The following is a 23,909-nucleotide window of genomic DNA, read 5'->3' on the forward strand; positions in this document are numbered from 1 at the left end:
ATTTGATTTTAATGAGTTATTTGGTTGCAAGACCTAATGAGATGATGAGAGGTTATGCAACACTGTATGAGGATGTTGCTTACTGAAGCGTTGATGCATATTTGCATTCAGATATGAGATTCAGAGGGAGCTTGTGAGTCAAAGGGAGATTTTCAACCTTAGAGGGAGGTTACATCAACTATCTTAGAGTGGCAATCAAAGTTGTTCTTGCTGAGAGGGAGTCTCTGCTGAGAGAGAATCTCAGTCATTATACATCAACTATCTTATTGTGGTGATATTTTTTTTGTTGATTATGAGTTATTATTCATGTGAAATTAATGAAGTTGTAAGGAAATCCAGGAAAACTCTTTCACTTATGAGAGAAATCATAGTAAACATCACTTAGAGAGAGCCCATGATGTCATCACGTTGAGAGATTCCGTGATGGGAGTTAGATGTTATGTTGAGAGATTCCATGACAGCTTCACGTTTAGAGAGTCCGCAATGTAAGTTGGTTGTGAGCCTTGCAAGTTTGTCATGATGAGAGATTCCAACATAGCATCAATTGAGAGAGTTCGTGATGTAAGAGCCTTGCAGGCTTGTCATATTGAGAGATTCCATGACATCATCACTTTGAGAGAGTCCTTGATGAAAGCTAGTTGTGATTCTTGCAAGTCTCTCATGTTGAGTGATTCCATAAATTGTGTTATGCTGAGATAACATGTTTTTCTGAGAATGTATGTGACTAGAATTTATCATTGACATTCGTTTCCTTCATCTTTAAAACTTCAGATATGAACGGTGTATTGTGGATGTTTGGTAAGTTTGTGCCTGGAAACCTCTTCAGTCTGAATGCTTTTGTTTGTGTTCCATGTGGAGTATGAAATGATAATTGATTGGGATATTTAAAATTAAACAAAGGAGAGTAATACTCCATAAATGAGCAATTACAAGAGTTTTCCATAATGGAAATGATTGAGAACTAAAGACAGAATAGAAAGGTACTAAGCAAACTAGACAACTTAAAAGAACAAAAAGTTACTAAAAAATAATTGACTGACTAAAAGGAAAGTTACATGACCTTTATGCTAAAAAATATAACATTACATTGATCCTCCCTTAATGTTCATTCTACTCACTATCCTGCATAAGACTTGACATAATCTGTAGGTCTTTTGGCCACAACTCCTCTTCAGAATGTTCTTGGACATGAGCCTTCTTCTGAGGGCCTCCTTGGTTGGAATTCTAATCAGCCAACGTCTTCTTGCAAAAGTTTTTTACATGACCAAGTACAATAACAATCTGAGTGCCTTCCAACCCGATTCTGGGTAACAGAATTATCCCTTTTGTTATCTAGAGACCAAGATCAGCTTCTCAAAAACCCTCAATTTATATAGATAAAAGAACAGAAAAACACTTTAAAACCACCATTTTGCCTAATATTGTTAGAAGAAACTATTGCAAATAGCACTTCTAGGACGGTGGCTACCCAATTAAAGTTCTTATTGGGAATTTGGGACTAATGCAGTTATGGAATTATTATATGCTTTTGGGGGATTGAGTACATCTATTTCTTATGTGCTAGGGAAGACATTAGGATCTAAGGCTTAGGTGGAGATTGTAATATATTATTCACCTATGTTTAACATTATTTTGCATTTGCCAAAATGAACTTTGGAACTTTATGCAGCAAATCTAAAATCTTTATCGTTTGGGAGCCTAGTATTTGCATAGGGATGTTATAATTTTTCTTATTTACCTTTTGGGAGATGGAAAGCATATGTGTTTTGTTATTCTAAGACAGATAGAATGGCATATACAACAAATTTTATTCTCCTGGACATGAAGCATCTGCAATGTTGGAAAAGTGAATACCATATCTTTTGGCTGGGTTTGTGTACAAGGAAGCTTACACAGTATTTTTGGATGATAAAGTGAGGTATTTCAGAATTGGGAAAGTGTGTTGTAAATGTTTTTGATTAGGAAAACAGATTGCACATTTAGTTCAAAAATATAACATTAAGCCCATTACACAAAACATAGCAAAAAAGAACAAAGCCAGTGACTGAACAAAGGCCAGCTACAAAAGGACAGCACACCCACCACTAAACAAAAAACAGTAAAAAACTAGAAGTGAGAGAACTCATATGGGACTTATCCCATTTTCTTTATCAGCTCCGCTGCCTGCTCCTCCAGCTGGTCCATCTTCTCTTCAGCTTCCTTAATCTGACTGATATTCGAGGAGGCACCCGCTTCCATTTTCCTTGTGCTGTCTCTGGTCCTCCTCCTAGTCCCTTCCTTGCTATCTGTAGCAACACCTTGATCCTCAGTGACAGTAACAGTGGTCTTCTCCCCAGGGCTTCCCTCCAACTTGCTGGTAAAGGATTTTAACATGCTCATTGGAGACTTTATGGATTTAGTAGCTCTAATCAGCTACCCTCTTGAGGGTACTCTCAATGCTATTGACCTCATCGTCCAACTCCAGCACCTTAGCCTCCCGCCTGTAGAAAGCTGCCATGTCAATCAAGGAGCCCACAGTGTAGTCCTCCCTCTCAGCAGTGTCAGAGATCCTGTCCTATCCTTTAAGTCCACTTGGTGATACAACCACTAAATGGATCTAAAATTATCTAGTAGACTGTTCCCTACATTGTTAAGTAGGTCCATATTCTCCTTGCTGTAATCACTAAGAATGATCATGGAGGGATCTTTGAGCTCTTGGAGCTCCACTTTGCCTGGCTCCACCTTGCCAACCATAAGATCAATCTTCTCCCTAGCAATCCCCAGCCTCACCGTATTCATGCTCATGTTTTTCCATGCCAGTTTCTTACCTTTAGAAGGGGCAGGGGCATCGGCCAAAAACCTTAGTCTAGGCAGCCTGAGTATGTACAACATTCGGACCAGTTCCTCAAGAGGTCAGTTATCCCCATACTGGTCCTTGATGAGATTCAGTGGGGAGTCCGAGCCCTTGCAGCCTTTTACATTACCTTTCTCCATGTTTTGCTTCTTCCTTGAAGACTTGGTGATCTTGCTGGTACCCTCCTCATCATTGTCAGTCTCCATTTCATCTCCATCATCCTCGTACTCTTCAGAAGAGATAACAACTTTGGCCTGTTTTTTGGACACAAGGGTTCTACCATGCTTCAGTGCTGGCACTATCCTCTTCTTCTTATCCACCCCCTTCCATTTCTTTTTCTGTTGTAGCCAGCAACCTCAATATGAATATCCAAATTATCATCTTCCTTAAAAAAATCCTCATTCAACTCCACTATTTTCTTAATTTGCTTCTTGCTAGGACTTATATTTTTTTTGGGGTCTTCAGAGAAGCTTTCACAGGGGTCTTGAGGGCAGAACCCTTACCCTTTCCCTTGCTTTTAGGCATCACCTCCTCATCCTTCAATTGCAACCCTTCACTATCCTCTGTTTCAGAGAGACCTTGGGACCCTTCCGAAACTTCCTTCCCTACATTCTCCATGCCTTTCACTTCAGGAAATTTCGCCACATAATGGACTTTAATGTACTCATAAGTGAGCAACATTAAGCCATCATGGAGCGGAGGGTTAGTAAGAATTTTCTCCCTTACCCCATTGATATTAGCATTCATGGAAGAATAAAGGTAAAACAGGATGGAGATCTTGATACCATGGCTAAAATGATTCAGTAAAACAAAATGGTGCAAACAAACCCTTGAAAATCTCCCATCCAAAGTAATATAGTAAACAATTGCACTCAGGACAAAGCGCCAGAGCTTTTTAATACAATCAGGCTGAAAGTAGGTCTTACCTTCTTGCTTAACAATAGCCTCACTCTTGTTAATGTTGTGTTGTAGGTCTTACAATCAGGCTGAAAGTAAACAATCACACGTAGGAGAAAATGGTGTGTTGTAAATGTTTGTGTGAGTCTCAGTGAAGGATTTGCTGGCGGAAACCACCTACAGGGGAATAATTATGGTTCAATATTTTTAGGAGTGTGTACTTTGTAATTCTTGTGATATCACATTTGTTTGACTTTCTCTATGATTTTCATTTGTCTTAGTGTCAAGTAGTGACAGGGTTCTTTAATGCTCTTTGTATATGTGCTTTTTCCAAACATACAGAAGTAATATTGTATATCATCTGTGATCTAGAATAAATCTAAATTCAGTTGATGTATATCGAGTTCATTTTGGCTGAATCTGCAGATAGACTAGCTGGCTTCCAAAATTAGATTCTAGTTCACCTGATTACTTTTGCATTAGCACATTTCCTCATTCTTTGGGTTCTTGACTTTGTTTGACAAATGTTCAGTTAGTTATAATCTTTCAATTCCTTTGATCTTTGTAAATTAAGTCTCAATTAGTTTGCATATGCTCATAGAAATTCATCTATTCCAAAGATTCAATAACTTTACAGGTTGTCTGCCTACCTTTAGAGATCTGTGCTTAGTTGCACATGTAGGAGGAAACTATAAATGACATTATATTTGAGCACATTAATTTGGTTTTGCATTTTTGGTTGCATTGTACCTGGTCTCAATTTGTTGTTTGAGAGATCCTTAGTGTAAAAGACCGGTAAGCGAGTGTGAGAGTATATACTTATAGTGACAGCATTGTGGGTTATTCTTGTTTATAGGGTATGGATAAGTCAGCTGATCATATTATTTTCTTTTCTCTTTAATTGTCGTATAAAACCTTAAACAATCACCCTCCTAAGTCTAGCAGAGCTTGAATGCAGAACAGTTGCTACTCGTGTCAGTTGGCAAGAACCATCTGTAGCTTGATTTTGTATCCCACATGCTTGCTAGCCTAACTTTTTTCTGTGGGGTTAGATGACAGGGTATGGCTTGGAGCAACAACAGAACCTTCTGATAGACAAGCTGCTAAACTAAAGAAAATAATCAGCATTATTGGTGAAGTATCAAAACACTGTTGAATGGCCACCACCTTCTTGTCTTCTAGTATACTAGGAATACATATTTTTAAAAAAGAAGAAGCAGAATACTGAATATTCAAAGCACTATACAAATTTCATTTGCTCATTGACTACCTACCTTCTTTAAGCATCTGCTATTCCTAAATCTCCCCCAACAGAAATTCTGGCCACTCTTTTTTATCAGCCTCTTTTTCCTATGTTGTTTCTGGAGACGTTTGGGATAGCTTTAGCTGCTGATTAAGCCATATTATCCTTTCGGAAGTGACTTTAGCTTACTGTTGGAATTAGAGGCTGGAGCATGCAACTGTGAGCTACTAAAATTGAAAAGTAGTAGTGCCCTGATACAAGGAGACCTACAATATGCAACCTTAAAAGTTAAAACCTATGCTATGTGGATGAGAGTAAAATGTGATGTGGTTAACAATAGTAAGGTTCAAATACTAAGGCTAAAATGCATATTTGTTGGAAGCATAGGATATTCTTTTGGTAATAGATATCCTCAATCGTAGACAGGTGACTGAAAACGCTGAATCCAGCAGAGCACAGGGTTTGAAGTGGTTAGGACATAAGTTATAATTATTTTTTATACCTCCAGATTTTAAAATTTAACATTATTAGGAAATTTTGTGTTTATACAAGTTGACTGGAATTTCACTTTATTGATGCAATTGCTTTTTATATATTTCTTCTAATCCAAGGTTCCAAATTTTGTTGCAGTTGTGTACCTCTCTACAACTTCAGCTATATTTATGCGTATGTAATGTCATCTCCAAAGAGTTTTGTGGACAGGTGAGAAACAGAGATGACACATTATACAACGTGCATGGATGTGCAATATGTTTCTTCTGTTATTTATCTATGAAACATTTGTTGGGTCATAGAAGAATCTTCAGCTTTTAGTGTTTGACATTAGCAAGGGTCTTTAAATCTCTTTTTGTATTTTCACTTGAAAGTGGAAGTACAATTATTCGGGCTAATTTGTTTCAGATAGTATTATTTAAATTGTATGTATACGAAGTATATTAACAATGACTAATTAATAGCTTCCTAGATCCAAAAGGAGAGCGTTACAATCCGAAAATGGCTCCAGCTATCCCAAAGGACAAATGGCGGAAAGGATCTCAGGTCAGTGATCTTGTTTGTGGCTATGTTGCAGAATTTTCATGTCCATGTTTAGGTATGATCTAGATGATAAACAAAATGCAAAAATTCTTTTTTGTTACAGATGGAATTTTACACTTAAAATTTTTCCTTCATGATATTTGCAGTGGGTCACACTTGTAAGAAAGCATGCAGAGATTATGGCAGCAGATAATACAATATTTCCAGTCTTTCAACGACTTTGTAAGGTAGAACCAAAATCTTAATGAATTGTACTGAAGGAGTTAATGCAAACAATAAATTCAATATTGAGCATGTGATGGGACTCTAGGTCTGCCTTTGGTATCCATTGCACATTTCATTTTTTTCAGGATATGCATGTGCTAAAGTTTTGTACTTATCCAGCTACTAAATTCTGGCATTTTTTCTCTAATTGATAAATCCCCCTGTGAGGTGTTCTTCAGCAGATGCACGACCTAGGGGCATCTCTTCTCTTAGATTCACCCAAGTTTTAGACCTAGATTCATCCATTGGGGTATGCCATACCCAGAGCTGGATGTGGTAGTTTGCCCAGTTCAACCTTCGACCCTTGGACATTATAAGCATATAACATGCCTCCTGATGATTTACCCCTTGAGCTCATCTTGTCTTAACATTCGCTTCTGGCAATAAGTTGCTTATGAAAATTTCAATTTCCCTTGGATTGCATACATCTACAGAGCTGTAACCACTCCTTGACACTCAGCGTTCTGGGTGCATGCAAGGTTTCCAGATTTCCTTACTGTGAATGCAGGTTTGACATTTCACTTTGGAAATCTGATTTAATTGTGTGCCAGTGTCTTGCTGTATTTTCTGGCAGGGATGGGTAACTATATGTTTTTTGACACTTTTTGCTTGCTAGTGAAGTCTGAACAGCATAAGGAAGGGCCTAAAAGTTCCAATAAATAGTAACTCAAGTTGAACAATCAGATATTAATATTAACAATCCTTCTGCATCCTTTCAATTTTGTCATTTCTGTAAATGGCATTGTGGTTTAAAGCAAAGATGGCAATTTTTGGATCTAGTGCAAGGTTCAATCTGAAGAAAATTCTTTTTTAAAAGGTTGGGGCCAGGTGCAAGTTCAAGGCAACTTCGATGAACAGTAACCCACTGTAGTGACAACTTAGCCAGTGCGAGTTATGTGTTCAATGTAGGAAGTGAGATTCGCTTTTGTAGGGTCGCTGCGTGTAATGTCATATTTGGCTTTAATATGCTGGCTTTGCTAGTGAATGCCTGTTAATTCTGTAACTCTGTAATCACACTGGTCTGATGAAACAGATCGTACAAGATCTGATAATGCATATGATGCCTTTGAAAGGCCTATAAATATAATTGTTTAGTTCTCAAGCATAATCGGTGTCCCCCTTAGGGTGATCTTGTTTAGTTTAACTATGAACAAAATAGTTAGTTTAATTACTAATTATTATATTTCCTAATGGGTGCTGATTTTGAGAGGGCAATTCTGGCCGACCTAGAGAGGGACATGTCCCTTCTAGGGACATGCCCTTGGGTGCCATATTTATGGAGGTTATGTTTGTGGATAAAGAGCACACAACACAATCTAAGTCTGCTTCTTTAGCATACATTACCTCATACGAATTACAGCAGGATATACATATTATTGCAGAACTATTATCTCTGAAAGAAAAACCGATATTCAATCTGAAATTGATAACGACAATCTCCAGCACATAGAAGTTTTTATATCAGATTATTAGTTGCAAAATTTGCAGAATATTTACATGGTATCAGAGCTTTGGTAGTTGAACCTAGGCTCTGCAAATTAAGTAATCAGACCTTATATATATCTAGCATCATTCTCCTATCTTCAATGGCATACACAATCAGACCCGAGGACAGGTTTGATGGGAAAGAACACTTTGATGCCTGAAAATTCAGAATCATGATGATTCCTGAAGAGAATGATGTAAAACAATGTTTTGAATCAGCATCCAGACAACCTACAGTTGAACCTTATAAATCCTTCTAGATTAAAGGAAATAGGAAAGCCATTCAGATCATATTAGATGGAGTGAAAAATGATATCGTACCCATGCTAACAAAACATCAAACAACATTTGCTATGATGAATGTGCTACTAAATGCATATGAGGTTAATAACGCAACTAGAGTTCTCGCACTAAAAAGGAAACTAAATCACATTCAAATAAAGAAGGGAGAATCGATGAATTCATACTTCCTAAAGGTTGCCAGTCTAAGAAATGAACTTTCAAGTATAGGAACCATCATTAGTGACACGGAACTAACACTGATGGCTATAGATGAATTACCAAATGCACGGGAAACTTTCGCACAAGGAGTAAGTGCCAGAGTTAAACTTCCCGACTTCAATAGACTTAAGGGAGATTGTCTTCAAGAAGAATCTAAAAAACTAAAGAAAGGAGGGAAATTGAAAATAGAAGATGAAGAACTTCATGTTCTTAATGCAAACTCCAATAAAGGCAAGAAGAAGCATTTCAAGAAGAAAAGGGGAAATCAAAAGAATGACAAATCTAAAAAAGATCTACCCAAAATAAAGTGCTTCAGATGTGAAAATTTTGGACACTACAGATCTAATTGTCTTGAGAATTCTAAACAACAAGTGAACTGCACAAATATTACTAGGGAAGAAGATAACTATGATCTCGAGAATTGTGTATTGTATTTGTCACTATCAAATGAAGTCTCAAATAAAGCATGGGTGATTGATAGTGGATCATCTAGACATATTACAAGATACAAAGAAGCACTAGACTCTATATCAAAAAAAGTTAATGGCGAAGTCACCATCAGTGATAATTCAACACATTTTGTTAAAGGAATTGGAAATTGCACCTTGAAACTAAACTCAGGAAATTATCTTCTTCTCAAAGGACTACTTTTTATACCAGGATTAAAAAGAAATCTAATCTCAGTTACAACACTTGAAGATGATGGACTTAATGTTGCATTCATGGACAGTAAAGTAATATCTTGGGCAAAGAACTCCTCAATTAAGAAAGCAAAATTAATTGGTTAGAGAAAAGGATGTTTGTATGAATTAAATTCATAACCTAGTCGACCTATTCAAGCCTTAATTCGTGAAGCTACAAACATGAATTAAATATGGCATAGAAGGTTAGGACATCTAAACTTCAAAACCTTATCAACTATGGAGAAGATGATTACTGGTTTACCTAAACTAAATAAAGACCACTCAAACATATGCAAATGGTGTACTCTGGGTAAGAGCACCAAAAGTCCATTTCATGATAGCACTAGAAAAACCAACAATGTTTTGGAATTAATCCATTCAGATTTATGTGGACCTATGTTTGTTCCTTCTTTTGGAGGATTTTGGTACTATATTTTGTTCATAGATGACTTCTCTAGGAAAACTTGGATTTACTTCTTAAAATGCAAAGAATCAAAAGAAATCCTAAAGAGATTAAAAAATTTAAAACATTAACTGAGAATTTATTAGGACATAAAAATAAAAATCTTAGAATTGATAAGGGAGGGGAATACACCTCAAATTTGTTTAAATTTTTTTGTAAAGAAATAGGAATTAAGAGGGAGTATACCATTCCCTATAACCTAGAACAAAACGGGGTAGCAGAAAGAAAGAATAGAACAATTATAGAAGCTGCTAGAGCTATAATATTTGATTAGAATCTAGAATATTTTCTTTGGGCAGAAGCCTCTTGTATTGCTGTCTATATTCAAAACAGAAGCCCTCACTCCTACCTTAGAGATAAAACACCTGAAGAAGTCTTTACCAAGGTTGAACCCAATATAAGTCATTTTAGGATTTTTGGATGCCCTGTATATATCCATGTTCCAAAAGAAAAGAGAACTAAGTTAGAACCCTCCGGGAGGAAAGGTATTTTTGTAGGGTATAGTGAAACATCTAAAGCATATAGGATTTTCATACCCGGACAAAAAAATATTGAACTTAGTAGGGATGTAATTTTTGAAGAAGATCCAGCATTCAAAAGAGCCCTAAGTTTTGAAGAACCCTCTCCTTTACCTAGTTCTGAAAGAAATACTAAGTTTGAGTCTTAGAGGGAGAACATGGAAAAAATTGAAGATGAAATTCAAAACCTAAATCTTGGAGAAACTCAAAATTCAAAGAAAAGATCACTTTGGGCCATTAAAACAGTCGAGGAAGCACAAGACTTTGCTGCACCTTCTGGAGCAATCAGAGAAAGCAAAAGACCCGAAAGATTTTCTAGTTATACAACACACATAAATGATTTGTCTAAATCAGAACCAACCAATACTTCAGATGCTATTAAACATATAGCTTGGAAAGAAGCTATGACGACAAAATACCAATCTATTATGAAAAATGATGTTTGGGAAATTGTTCCAAGACCTAAAGGAAAATTTGTTGTTTTTGATGGAGCTCTGAAATTTTGCAACTAAAGTTTCCGTGAATATCTTGGGAGTGAGTAATAATGTGGAGGAAGTTGAAGTCATCATTCACATTTTCAAGAAAATCAATGGTGGATGAGTTCATCAGAATGCAGTAATATATGCTTATGTTGATTCACAATTAGGATTAATCAAGCAATTGAAGCTCTTAGTAATACTTTGGCTGGGAAAAAATTTGCATGCTCAGCTTGAGAAAGAGATTCTAGCTTTAGATATTTTAGCTTTTAAAGTAGCAAATCCAGAATTAGTATTTGAAGATTTTATAAGATGGCATTCTCCTGGTGACTGGGTAGAAGTTTTTTTTAGATGAAGCTATGAAAGATCTGGAATGTACAGTTGAGGAGACCAAGGGCTTCAAAAGTAGTTGGCCTCCTAATGGGAGACTCTCAGATCGCATGTTTGAATCTGGAAACTATTGGCGTGAGATTTGGAATGATGCTCAGGCAGTACCAGTTGCAGGACAAAAGTCACTTTTAGATCCTGACCGAGAAGAAGAAAAGGTCTTACACTATCTAGAAACATTAAGACCTCATCAACTACTCGGCTAGATGATTTGCACTGCTTTTAGAGTTACTGCAGATACATTGAATCAGATAGACTTTGGTAGGTTGAAACAAATGTTCTTAAGGGTAGAACAATTGTACCTGACCATTGCTTCCTATTCGAAACCTTTCCAAGCATCACTTCATCAAAAATAATCCTACGTTCCCCACCTTGCGACAACCATCTTTAATGATCACTTTAAGCACTCAGTGGACAAAAACCAATACCCTGTGAATGATCTTGATGAGGAGTTCCGCATTGAGCAGTTTGTAAGAATGTATGAAAGAGATTCTGTGGCAGCTTTGTTCAAAACATCCGACAACGGCAATATGATTGTTCATGATATTATCCGAGCAAAAGGACTTAGTATGTGTGAATCTAGTAGAATTAAGGATATGCAGTCTTGGTTCAATGTTTTAGGCGAGAACCAGAAGCCCAATCAAATTAAAAAGGTTTGGCTTAGCAAGGAGAACCTGTGTACGAACTTGATGAAAGCTACCGCACAGTCCCAACAATCTGCAAAATTGGAAGAATCAAAGCCCATTGACAGCATCCAAAATTCTTTCCTAAAGAAATTGGATTCAAAGAAACTGAAAGGTCTCGAAAGATTGCCCAAATGGATTGATAATTTAACAGGTCTCCAGATTTTGATATTAAATGAATGGGATAAAATGCAAGAGTTATCTGAGTAGGTGTGTTGACGGATTTCATTAAGTCGATCTGGCTGTAGTTTTGCAAAGTTTTCGAAAGTGCCATAATGCTATGTTGTGAAGGAGGAATGTTCAGATTTTTGCATATATGGTTCACACAGGGATTTACAAGCAATAGTCTTTTGTTGATATTCAGCAAACATGAAAAGAATGGACAAAATTATTTGTTTGTTGGAGGAGAGCCATTAAAATGTTAATCTTTATTAATTGTTGCCCAACGGCTTACCTCTGATATTTTCTTTTGTTTTGTTGCAAGTATATGCTTTGGAAGTCATTTCGCGCAGATATACAGAGCAAAGTGCCTGATAGCAGACAGGGATCACGGACTGTGGAAGAAAGGGATATGTCACATACTTGTTTATTAGCTAATGGGCCAAACAACCAGTTTATTGCCGATGTCGAAGTTATATCTCGCCTCAGAAGATACTCTTTCTCCCACTATGGTCTAGGCCAGAAGTCTCGCGATAATTTTGTGCCGTCGTGAATCATATTTTTGCTTGCATAATAGTTAAAATGATTATTTGAAATATACAAGCGCTTCCAACGGTTGAAGATTTTAAAGGAATAATTAAACTCGCTGGGAGCTATTGTTTTAAACTTTAAACGTTGTTTAGTTTTTTATAAAGGGTCGCAGCGTTTGGAGGATAACTGTTGCCCTTTTAAATGTTTATATATATGCGTGATGTGCAAAAAAAAAGACACATCGAGGCTTCTTTCATTGTAATCCGCAATTTTTTTTACATTGGTACTGTTGGAATTTTCCTTTCTAAGGGAGAAGTTGGAGATCTGAACAAAGCAAAGGAGATTCAGATTTTTTGAGTATTAATTCCAGGCATTGTACGGATCGTATTGTGTTGAATAGAGCATTAAAAGGTTGAGTGTCTTCAATACAATCTGTCCAACAATAAAATTAGTAAGAATTTTATTTGTTTTAGAGTTGGAAACATATGTAACTCGTCCTTTATGGTTTTGCTGTCCATTTGTTTATAATTTATTTATTTGATAAGTACATTAAATTGTTCATTGCTATTCAGGGTTGACAAATACAAATAGTGTAGGATATAATTTCCTTTCTATTATTTGTATCTATTGTGTCCGCATGATGGTTAAAGCATAATAGACTGATCTGAATACGCTAAAGTATAACAATTTGTGGCATCATAATAAGTGAATTATCAGCAAATATTATGTTATCAATATCATAAAGTTGTGTGTAAGAAATATATGTTTGACTCTATTACCCAATTAGAATTTGACACTGATCATAAATCTGCTCATAAATGTTGAATTGAATGCTGGCATTTCACTATCTTCTTTCTTTAAGGATTTGATTTCATTTGGTATTTCATTTTAACTTTTTCTTTCAGCAACACACAAATCTTAATAAAATAATCAAAGTTTGAAGATAGATAGTTATTAATCACAATCCAGAAAGTTTCCTTGACACTTGCCAGTTGAGGAGTTTGTTTTTATAGTCCGCTATAAATCATCTTGGATTCGAGTGTTTGCTATCCAGGATTTGGGTGAACAGGCCTTGGTTTGGCGGAGCCAAGAGCGCAAAGGATTTGAATCGATTGGATTAATCCTGTTAAGTTGGCCAAAATTAGTTAGATACCCAGCATCAAGTAGGCAAGGCTCGTAGGTTTCTAACCAACGATTTTGATTACCAACAGTTTCTTCCAAGTGGATATTTAAAATAAAGCATGTTGCTCATTGAAAAATATAAAGCCAGATTTGTAGCCAGAGGATTCTCTCAGAAATAAGGGATTGATTATGAAGAAACTTTTGCTGCTGTTGCCAGATACACCTTTGTAAGAGCAGTCCTAGCCATTGCAGCATCGAAGGGATGGAAAATACATCAAATGGATGTAAAAACAACATTCCTAAATGGAAAGATTACAGAAGAAGTATATTTGGAGCAACCTGAAAGATTTGAAATTCATGATCCTAACATTTTTGTTTGCAGGCTCAAGAAAGCTCTCTTTGTACTTAAACAGGCTCCAAGGGCTTGGTATGAAAGAATTGATAAGTATCTCACCAGCTTAGGATTCTCCAAAAATGAAGCCGATCCAAATTTATATTATAAAAAGGATAAAGATGATATGATAATTCTGATACTATGTTGATGAAAGATCTAATCAAAGAATTCGAGATGAAAGACTTGGGACTCCTTTACATCCTAGGACTTGAAGTACAACAAAATTTTGACAGCATTATACTTAATCAAGGGAAGTATACATCAGATATTTTGAAGAGATTTGGAATGTAGAATTGCAAGTCTATGTCTTCTCCAATGGAGACTAATCTACATAGACTTAAAGAAGCAATAGCAGAATCACCTTCCATAGATTCTACTCTCTATAGATAGATGAATGGGTCCTTTATGTACTTGGTAAATACAAGACCTGATATTTGTTATGCTATTAATGACTTAAGTCAGTTTATGGGTGACCCAAAGGAGATTCACCTAGTTGCAGTCAAACACATAATGAGATACTTACAAGGCACTTTTAATCTTGGGCTCAAATATGAGAAAGTTGATTTAGATTTACATGGACTCACTAACTCAGATTGGGGTGGAAGTGTTAAAGACAAAAAAAGTACTTCAGGATGTTGTTTCCCTTTAAGATCAGCAATGCTATCTTGGATATGTGGAAAATAGTCTTCAGTAGCACAAAGTTCTACAAAAGCCAAATACATTGCAGTAGTGATGGCCTCTTGAGAAGTAGTTTGGCTTAGAAAGTTACTTGTGGGATTATTTGGGCAAGCCATGAATCCTACGATTATTCATTGTGATAATTAGAGCTCCATCAAGCTTTTAGTGAATCTAGTTTTTCATGACAAGTCCAAGCATATCGAAATTCCTTACCATTATGTAAGAGATATGGTAGACAAAAATACTGTAAAATTAGAATACATTTGCACTATAGATTAGACAACAAATATTCTCACCAAACCTCTCTCTAGAGTGAAGATAGATCACTTCAGGAAAAGACTTGGTATGGTTGAATTGTAATTCATTTGTATTCTTTAAATTATTAATAAAATAATTTTATTGTTAGGCTATTGATTGTTATGGGCTTCACCATTTGTATTCATTATTTAAGAGGTGACGATCTCTGAGATAATGAACACTTGTATAAAAGACATTATGAGAGATGATGATCTCTTAAATAATGTGCTGAACAATAGAAATCTGCTGTTAGATCTAGATGAGTTCAAGATCACATTGTGGTGTAGACATTTCTATGCCTATGAGTCACAATTTGGATAAAGGAAGAATTTCATTATTCTCTAGAGTTTATCTTGTGTTCTATAAGATCTTAACTCAGGATCATGTTGTGATATAGGAAAGCCAATACCTATGAATCTCAACTTGGTTAAATGAAGAATTTAATTATTCTTCAGATTTTATCCTGTATATTGCATTCCATGCAATATCATTATCACTAGTGTAAGTGATAAGTCATATCACGGGTATAGTAATATGACATAGTATCATGTGTTCAATGATACGTCATGCCTAGAGGATTTAGATAGATATAGAGTATCAATCTATGCTTATTCATATTAATTGATGATGCTAGATATGTTATCTCTCGGTATGATTATCAAGTTAAGAGGGAGTGTTAACTCTGTAACGTTGTAATCACACTAGTCTGATGAAACAGATCGTACAAGGTCTGATAATGCATATGATGCCTTTGAAAGGCCTATAAATATAATTGTTTAGTTCTCAAGCATAATCGGCATCCCCCTTAGGGTAATCTTGTTTAGTTCAACTATGAACAAAATAGTTAGTTTAATTACTAATTATTATATTTCCTAATGGGCGCCAATTTTGAGAGGGCAATTACCTTGGGTGCCATATTTATGGAGGTTATGTTTGTGGATAAAGAGCACGCAACACAATCTAAGTCTGCTTCTTTAGCATACATTACCTCATACGAATTACAGCAGGATATACATATTGTTGCAGAACTATTATCTCTGAAAGAAAAACCAATATTCAATCTGAAATTGATAAAGACAATCTCCAGCACATAGAAGGTATTATATCAGATTATTAGTTGCAGAATTTGCGGAATATTTACAATGCCATCCCAAGCAAATACATGAAATTTCAAATTTATATTCTCAATTTAAATATTTGCCTTTTACTAATGGTTTTAGTGATGACATTTTGTTAAGAGATCGAAGTTTTTACAAATAGATCATCGCTCCTTGCATTTGCTTCTTGCATTTGGTGAGTACCTATGCATTTAGCCTAACTGAATCTCCATCTTTGTTACCTGCCTGGCTGCTATGTAAATATATCTGTTATTAGTTTTGAGATTGGATTGAAGAAATAGCTTAACTTGCAATCTACCCCCTTTAATGCGTGTACACTCTCACTCATATGCATCATAAATAAATAAATAAATATATATATAGTATAGCTGCAATGCTATTTATTTACTCCCATATGCTTATTTGTTTACAGTCATATCCTGATCCATGCCTTACCAACATCTCTTCAAGTGACAATGGTTTAAACATCCAAGTTATAAGTTAAATAGGCTTAGTATATTAGAGTTAAATTTTGGATACTCACAAACATGAATATCTTTTCACACGTGTGAGATAGTTGTCACATTAGAAAAGATAAAAAATAATAATAAAATGTTTAAATCTGTGAGCTGTCACCAACACTCTTCATGTCAAATTTATCTCTAAAATGTATATTTTCTGTCTTTTGTTGCCATTAAAATCATCAAACTTACGCATTTGTGTGTGTGTACATGTTTCATTCTTCACGGAGAATTGAACTTAGGAAACAATGCTTTTTGTTCCGATTGTTTTAAAATTTGTTCATTAATTATTTTAAATAATTTTCCCGAATTATAACTTGAGTTTTTTAGTCAGCTTTTAAAATCATTCAATTGCTTTCAGCTGAAGTGAAACTAGTTTGTATCTGAAATACTTAATTATCAAAAACTGCTGCAAGGGAAGAGTTATGGAGGAAAAAATGATCAATTTAGTCTGATTAAATTAGATATCATGCATTCTAAATTATGGATTTTTGTGATCTGTAATAACTTGATTGAAAGTAGTGTCCCAAAACGTAGTGCTTAACAGAACAGTTCGAATTTTCCCTGTTTATTTGTGACTGGAGCAAGATTGTCAACCATCCAAGCTGAGGTGAAAGGACTGAGAAATTTGTAACCAACGGAGTGTATCACAGATAACCGTCTACATGCCACAGAAGGTAGAGAATTTGACACATAACCCAAAAGAATATATATGCTAATCACAACTTAATCGAATCTCCCAATACAAGATGCTACAGGTGTAATCCCGATAATAAAAGAAAATGAACCTCATACATGGGACACAATATATGATATCTGTTCTAAAATTTACTATCAAAATTACCAGAAGGATATCTGGTCAACTTCCACGTTGCACCCAAAACTACCAAAAAGAGAAGACAGGAAAAGGAACTTATACTGACCACTGTCCCGACAGGAATGGGTCCATACCAGCAACGAGAGATTTTATTGTACCATAGATGATTCCTTCACATACTACAGTGATATGTATCAATGAGCCTGAGCAGGGATGATACAACTGCGAATGATCCTGACTGCAGACCTTAGACCCACGTGAATTGACCATGTAGCAGATGGTAAAGCATGATAACCTGATTCCTGACAATGCTATTGGGTATGTCAAGCCAACTCCAGTGTGCTTGAGGAAATAATGTGCCGACTCCTTCCAAAGAAACCTCCGACCTATGAGTAATGACCATGCACGCATGCGCTCAAAAGATGAAGATAACAACAATAGTAGATAGGGGCTACATCCTATCTGAAGTGCAAAGGGGATTTCATCCCTCGCAAAATCAGAAATTACCTCAGCGGAGCCGAATTGGTTTCCAAGCTTTGTATTTTCCAGACTCCTTCGATTCCCCGTTGCCTCATAGACCATTAGCCTCCTCAACGCACCCGGTGAAAGAACCTTACAAGAGCAATAAACAAACATGACCACGATATTGTGACTGTAACTGCCGGAGGAATGAATGAATGAAATGGTGGTCAAATGTAAAGGAAATGGGTCGCCACGTGATGCCAAGCCACAAGAACACCCACGACAAAGTCCCAGCTGGAGGTATTAGGAAGACGAGGTGGAGAGTATAAGGAAAAGAAACAACCATAATCACGTCACTCCACACTCATGACGCCCCCAATAGAATTCACTTAAGCCTATCGGGGATCCACATAGGCTAAGTGCCACCTTAATTATCAGTTGGCGGGAGGGGACATGACAAGATCTCCATTGGCTACCACAATAATGATATATTTCTAAAATAAATGTAATTGCATCCAATTAAGAGTCCATTTTTATTTACTTTCACAACATATTTGTCTTTTAATGAGAGATGATTTTTGTATCAAATTAATACCGCTTCATTTCACTTGCATATTTGAATACATAATACATTTCATAGATGGCATTCAAAATCCAGATAATTTGTGTTGTTTACTGAAATCTATTGTGATTTTATTTGGAAACATTATCAACTTCAATTACCATGTAACTTGTGAGTATAAAGGATTTTCCAACTATGGAGCAGCATTTGTCCATGGATTTTATTATCTTACAAATGGTGCTATTTTTTTGAAATAGATGCTTTCATTTGTAATGCAACAAAAATAAAATTGGTTTGTCAATCTACCGTCTTGTCACTATCCTATTCTGTGAAGTTATATTATTTGTTTTTTTGTGATAGTTCTTATATTTTATTGTTGTAACATTCATTATGCAGCTTTGTTTTGAATGTTGCTTTCTTGTTCATTGTTAGTTACTACTTGAGGGGAGTGCATATGAAAAGTAGTTCTAGTATGAAAGCTCATGAAATGATCTCTAGAAGGTATCACAGGACTGTATGCTGACAAATTCATCTCTCTTCCCTGCAGAGAAGGCCCCCACTACCAGAGCACTTGAGAAAGCAGTCTCAGGTAAGAAGCTAACCTGCCATCCCGACATGATAGCCAATAAAACATATTGCTTATATTAGAAATTAGTAACTGCATAAACAAACAATAGATTGCTAGTTGTATGGTATTTTCATACAAGAAATCCTGTGAACAGCCTCGTAGGCTTGGGCAATAAATAATCTGTAAATCAATGTGTCTCCCTATGATACTTGGTCCAAATTTTCCATATTTTAAACCTTCACAATTGCTTTAACTATGACTGACCGTGTATTGTGTAGTTCAACAGTGACTGTCCTTTTGTGTTGTGATGGATGTCTAGATTGGTTAATTTTCAATGTACTTTTCTCCTGTATTCCTGGTTTTCTAACGAAGTGAATTCCTGATAATTTCTACGTTGAGTTGCATAATTCATACAGGCAGACCTGCAGGAGTGATATATTTCTGTTAAAAAATTGATGAATTTTTTTACTTTGAGAACATTAAAATACACAGCAGTTTAACAACTGAGTTACAGACAAATCATGTTTGAGAAGCCACAACTTTCCTTAAATTGACTGAACAAGTGCCAGGTATCTTCCCTTTCATTGAAAAGCAGTGGCAGAGAACAGAATACCATGCTATAGTGATTTGCAGCTATCCCTGATCATCTAAGTGTCTCTAAAGAGAGACCTTGCCATAAAAGGGAGACAATATATAAATAGTAAAATCCAGCCTGTAACAACAGCCAAGAAGTTTTAGCAGAAGAACATCTGTAGAAGGCATGACCATCTGATTTGAACCCTCAAAAGCGCTGCATATAGAATCTCTGGCACCAACGTTGTTGAAATTGTAATCTGAGAGACACCATGTTAATGTATAAACTAAACTGAACAGTTTGAGCTAATTTGTCTTATCTGATTGTCCTTTATATATTTACTATTTAGCTAATAGCATTTGTATGAGAATGATGGTGGTGTATTTATCATTCAACTGATTTCTGTAGTAGTGTGGTGAAACCTGTTGATCCAAAAATGTATCAATTTTGCTGGTTTGGAGGACTGACAACCTGACTGGGTTTTTTACCTGAAGATTTGCTAATGAACTAGTAATAATGATAAGTCTGACATCCTAAGGAATCTGATTAAGAATCAGTTTGTTGGAGAAATAGAGGTTTAAGACATCGATAGAAGACATATGACTGATCCTGATACCACTGAACTTTTCGTTTGTATAAACAATGAGTATTAATTTGAGACAAACTCTGTTCAATGTATAGACTCAACCCAACCAGATGAGCTTATATTTTTTTCTGATTCTCCTGTATGTATTTACTTTTAGTTAATAGCATTTCTTTGAAAATGTTTACTAGTGGCTGTTAAACGTGAAAGCACATAAAAATATATTATGATATTTTTTATCGTTCAACCAAATAAGTTACATATTTATAGGATTATAAAATTTTATTTTAAGGAAACAAATCCTCAAAAAAAAAAAAAAAGAGTTGTGAGCAACTTAACAAACATATACAACTAATATATTACACTAGTCCACATAATAATAACAATCCTATAACAATTTCCTTTTCTGATTGGTAGTAAAAGATTTTTATTAATATTAATATAATAAAGTCTGTTATACAAAAGCAGGAGTTATCTCTGTGCAGATTGAGAATTTCATGCTCCATACCTTAACCACTGTCAACCCATACAAAAAAATTACAGACATACACAGGTATAAACACCCAAGCTATCTACCATAAACCGTAAATACCCATAGGCTATAATAATTCTTTGCCCTGTACTACCAAAACATGACATTATCATCTATACTAACATATACAGACTACTAATCGAAAAGCTCAAAAAACAAAAAGAGATTGTTGATTGGGAGGACCTGTGCCTTATGCAATCTTTGCCCAGCCCATTGGGCCCTTGTTCTGCATATCCATTTATTCTCCAGCCATTGTTTTCCCTTTGTGCTTGACCCTAATCCCTTCTTGGACCCCCCATTCCTTTTTCCTCTTCCCCGATTCCTTAACTTGAATGTGACTTTTTAGCAGTTCCTATCCATCTCAAGCCTCGTCATGCCTCTGCACCATGTTGGAATTGGCACTCCAAATCAAAAAGGGTTGGCAATCGGGCTCACTCACCCCTCACCAGTAACCTGCAATAGCTCTGAATCCTCCACCTGTTTCTGCCATCACAACAATGGGGATAAGCCCTTCCAACCATTCTAGCTTCACACATGCTTTCAACACCCATATGACATCTTCCTTAGAGCCAAGCTCCAGCACCCATGTAAGCATCATGGATGCAACTTCAAAATTCGACCTGTATCTTGGCGCAGAATTCAGGGACTCCTTATGAAGAAGTAGACCAATAATCTGCCAATATTGGGGATTATCAATGAGAAAAATGCTCTTCAACTTTTTCCTAGTAATCTCCCCCAGAAAGCATTGCTATTGTCTTGAGGTACGTAGATAGAAATTTGCTTCCATTTCTGCACTCCCAAGTCCAATTATTTCTTCTACAAATAAACCAAATGATGACAAAACCAAAATCAACTTCTATGCAAATAAAGGCTACCTTGCTGCCTTCTCACGTGCTTTACTAAGCTTCCTCTCAACTCTTTTCCGAAATGAGTACTGAAGTACTCCAAGTGGCATACACATCTTCCTTGGCTAGGGGAACCGTTAAATCAATACAATCATTAATAAGACCACCTCCAATTGTCCCATACAAATGTATTATTACTAGCTATAATAAAATCAAATGCCTTCGTTTCTTCCAACTAACAGTTACCAAACCTTTAAATTTTGAGCCACTCAATGCTCACACTTGGACAACGTTTTTGAATTTTTTGAGTACCCTCTCCTTAATGAATTCAAAACTTGCTACTAATTATCAAGCCTGCTCCTTTAAGTTGGTTTTCAACTATCCAAGGCTCTATTTGCAACTTCTTACTAGCAACTTCTTGGAAATCCTCTATAAGTTCGTCCCTCGGCAGGTCTTTCAAGATAAAGAAAATTTGGAGGTGTGTCTAATCTCGTCTCCTTCACATCTCACGAGTAATGTTGAAATATGTAAAGTTTACTGTTAAGGAATTAATCTTCTTTATATACTTGTTCAGATGCCAGACTCCAATTTCTCCTTTTATGATTGCATTCATAATGATCTGAGAATTCCCTTCTAAATTTAGTTTGCCCACATTCAAGCTTTTGGCTGCCTTCACTGCACTAAGGGCCGTTTGAGCTTCCGCTTCATCGTTAGTCCCACCTGCAAGGCATTGAGCTCCAATCAACAAAATATTTCCTTTAAAGTCTTTTGCCACAAAACTTGCTTTGGAAGGTCGTGGGTTACCTTTCAAAGCACCATCGAAGTTTGGTTTGATCCAACCTTGCTTTGGAGCTTCCCAATACTCTCTCAAGACCCCTTAATCACATGCATTAACCCAAAAATGCCCATTAACAGGCCAGCCTATAACAAATTATTATGTGGATGTTTACAAAGTATATTAACAGCCTTCCGTAATTCATTGAAAAGCAGTGGCGGAGAACTTCCTACTTGCAACTTCTTGGAAATCCTCTGTAAGTTCGTCCCTCGGCAGGTCTTTCAAGATAAAGAAAATTTGGAGGTGTGTCTAATCTCGTCTCCTTCACATCTCATAAGTAATGTTGAAATATGTAAAGTTTACTGTTAAGGAATTAATCTTCTTTATATACTTGTTCAGATGCCAGACTCCAATTTCTCCTTTTATGATTGCATTCATAATGATCTGAGAATTCCCTTCTAAATTTAGTTTGCCCACATTCAAGCTTTTGGCTGTCTTCACTGCACTAAGGGCCATTTGAGCTTCCGCTTCATTGTTAGTCCCACCTGCAAAGCATTGAGCTCCAATCAACAAAATATTTCCTTTAAAGTCTTTTGCCACAAAACTTGCTTTGGAAGGTCCTGGGTTACCTTTCAAAGCGCCATCGAAGTTTGGTTTGATCCAACCTTGCTTTGGAGCTTCCCAATACTCTCTCAAGACCCCTTAGTCACATGCATTAACCCAAAAATGCCCACTAACAGGCCAGCCTATAACAAATTATTATGTGGATGTTTACAAAGTATATTAACACCCTTCCTTGATTCGTTGAAAAGCAGTGGCGGAGAACCTAACAAGTCTTGTCATTATTACAATTTGAAGACATAGAAGAACATAACTCTCTTATAGTGCAAGCAAACAAAAACCTACAAGAAGAGCCAACTTGTCCTTAAAGTTTGCAAATTTTAATTGACCAACTGGCTTTCTCGTTATGTGAGCCACTTGTTCATCAGTGGGCTAATATTGAAGACAAGTGACATTTTCGGCTGTAAGTTGCTGAATATAATGTTGATGAATTCCAATGTGTTTGGTGCAGGCATTATAAAATGTTTTTTTAACGATCTCGAGAACAGTTTGATTGTCACATAGAATAGGTGTTGGCTCATATTGATCTCCGTGAAGGTCATAGAGAATGTGACGTAACCAAACAGCTTCACCGCCTGCACTAAAAACTGCAACTGTGTGTTGTAATTTGCTTTGCCCACAAATAGCTCCAGAACCATGCAAGAAAACATATCCAGTACCTGTTCAACAATCACCTATGGAATTTACCCCATCTATATCTGTATAAACATTCAAGAGTAATTTATTGGTGTTGATACATCTAAGACTAATAATGTTTAGAGTGAACTCTCCATCATTGTCTGTCAAAGTTTTGATATTCCTGCCCGTTCATTTTCAACTGAATATTTAAATATCTTGAAAAAACTTAAAGATTCAGATTTTTCTTATAGAAACTTTGCCCACATTTTTGTTGAACAATCATCTACAATTAACAAAATAATAACTAGCTACACCTGAGGATGTAGTTCTAGTAGGACCCCATATATCCACGTGATCAAGATCCAGTTGATCTCGTCTTCCAAGGCTATTCATTTGCAAAAAGTCAACTTTTCTTTTCCAGCTGTTAACTTCCACATTCATGTTGTTGATTTTGTATTTTAGGAAGACTATCAACCATACCAGTCATGGATAACTTGGTTAGATAGTAAAATATTAGTCTCTTGTGCCAAAGCACATCATTATCATCTTTTTCTGCCAGGACATATGAGTTTGATGTACCTGTGTTCACAAGTTTGTACAAACCGTTGTCACCAGCTCCAAGAGCTATCAACTTGTTATTGATGCGAGGGGTTACACACCTGTTATTCTCTTAGTAATTTCACTG

General features: G+C 36.1%; 1 protein-coding gene across 1 annotated transcript in view; it reads left to right on the forward strand.

Moving 5' to 3' along the window:
- Positions 1-23,909, forward strand: part of LOC149556962 (glycosyltransferase BC10-like) — a 125,586-nt gene that overhangs the window by 34,054 nt on the left and 67,623 nt on the right. The window contains exons 4-7 of the mRNA XM_089831606.1: positions 5,604-5,675; positions 5,930-6,011; positions 6,155-6,235; positions 18,656-18,697. Coding sequence (XP_089687732.1) covers positions 5,604-5,675; positions 5,930-6,011; positions 6,155-6,235; positions 18,656-18,697 — 277 coding nt within the window. The remainder of the gene's footprint in view (positions 1-5,603; positions 5,676-5,929; positions 6,012-6,154; positions 6,236-18,655; positions 18,698-23,909) is intronic.

The sequence above is a fragment of the Cupressus sempervirens genome, chromosome 5 (genome assembly GCF_028749045.1).
Source record: "Cupressus sempervirens isolate cs-2001-9-10 chromosome 5, ASM2874904v1, whole genome shotgun sequence".
Lineage (NCBI taxonomy): Eukaryota > Viridiplantae > Streptophyta > Pinopsida > Cupressales > Cupressaceae > Cupressus > Cupressus sempervirens.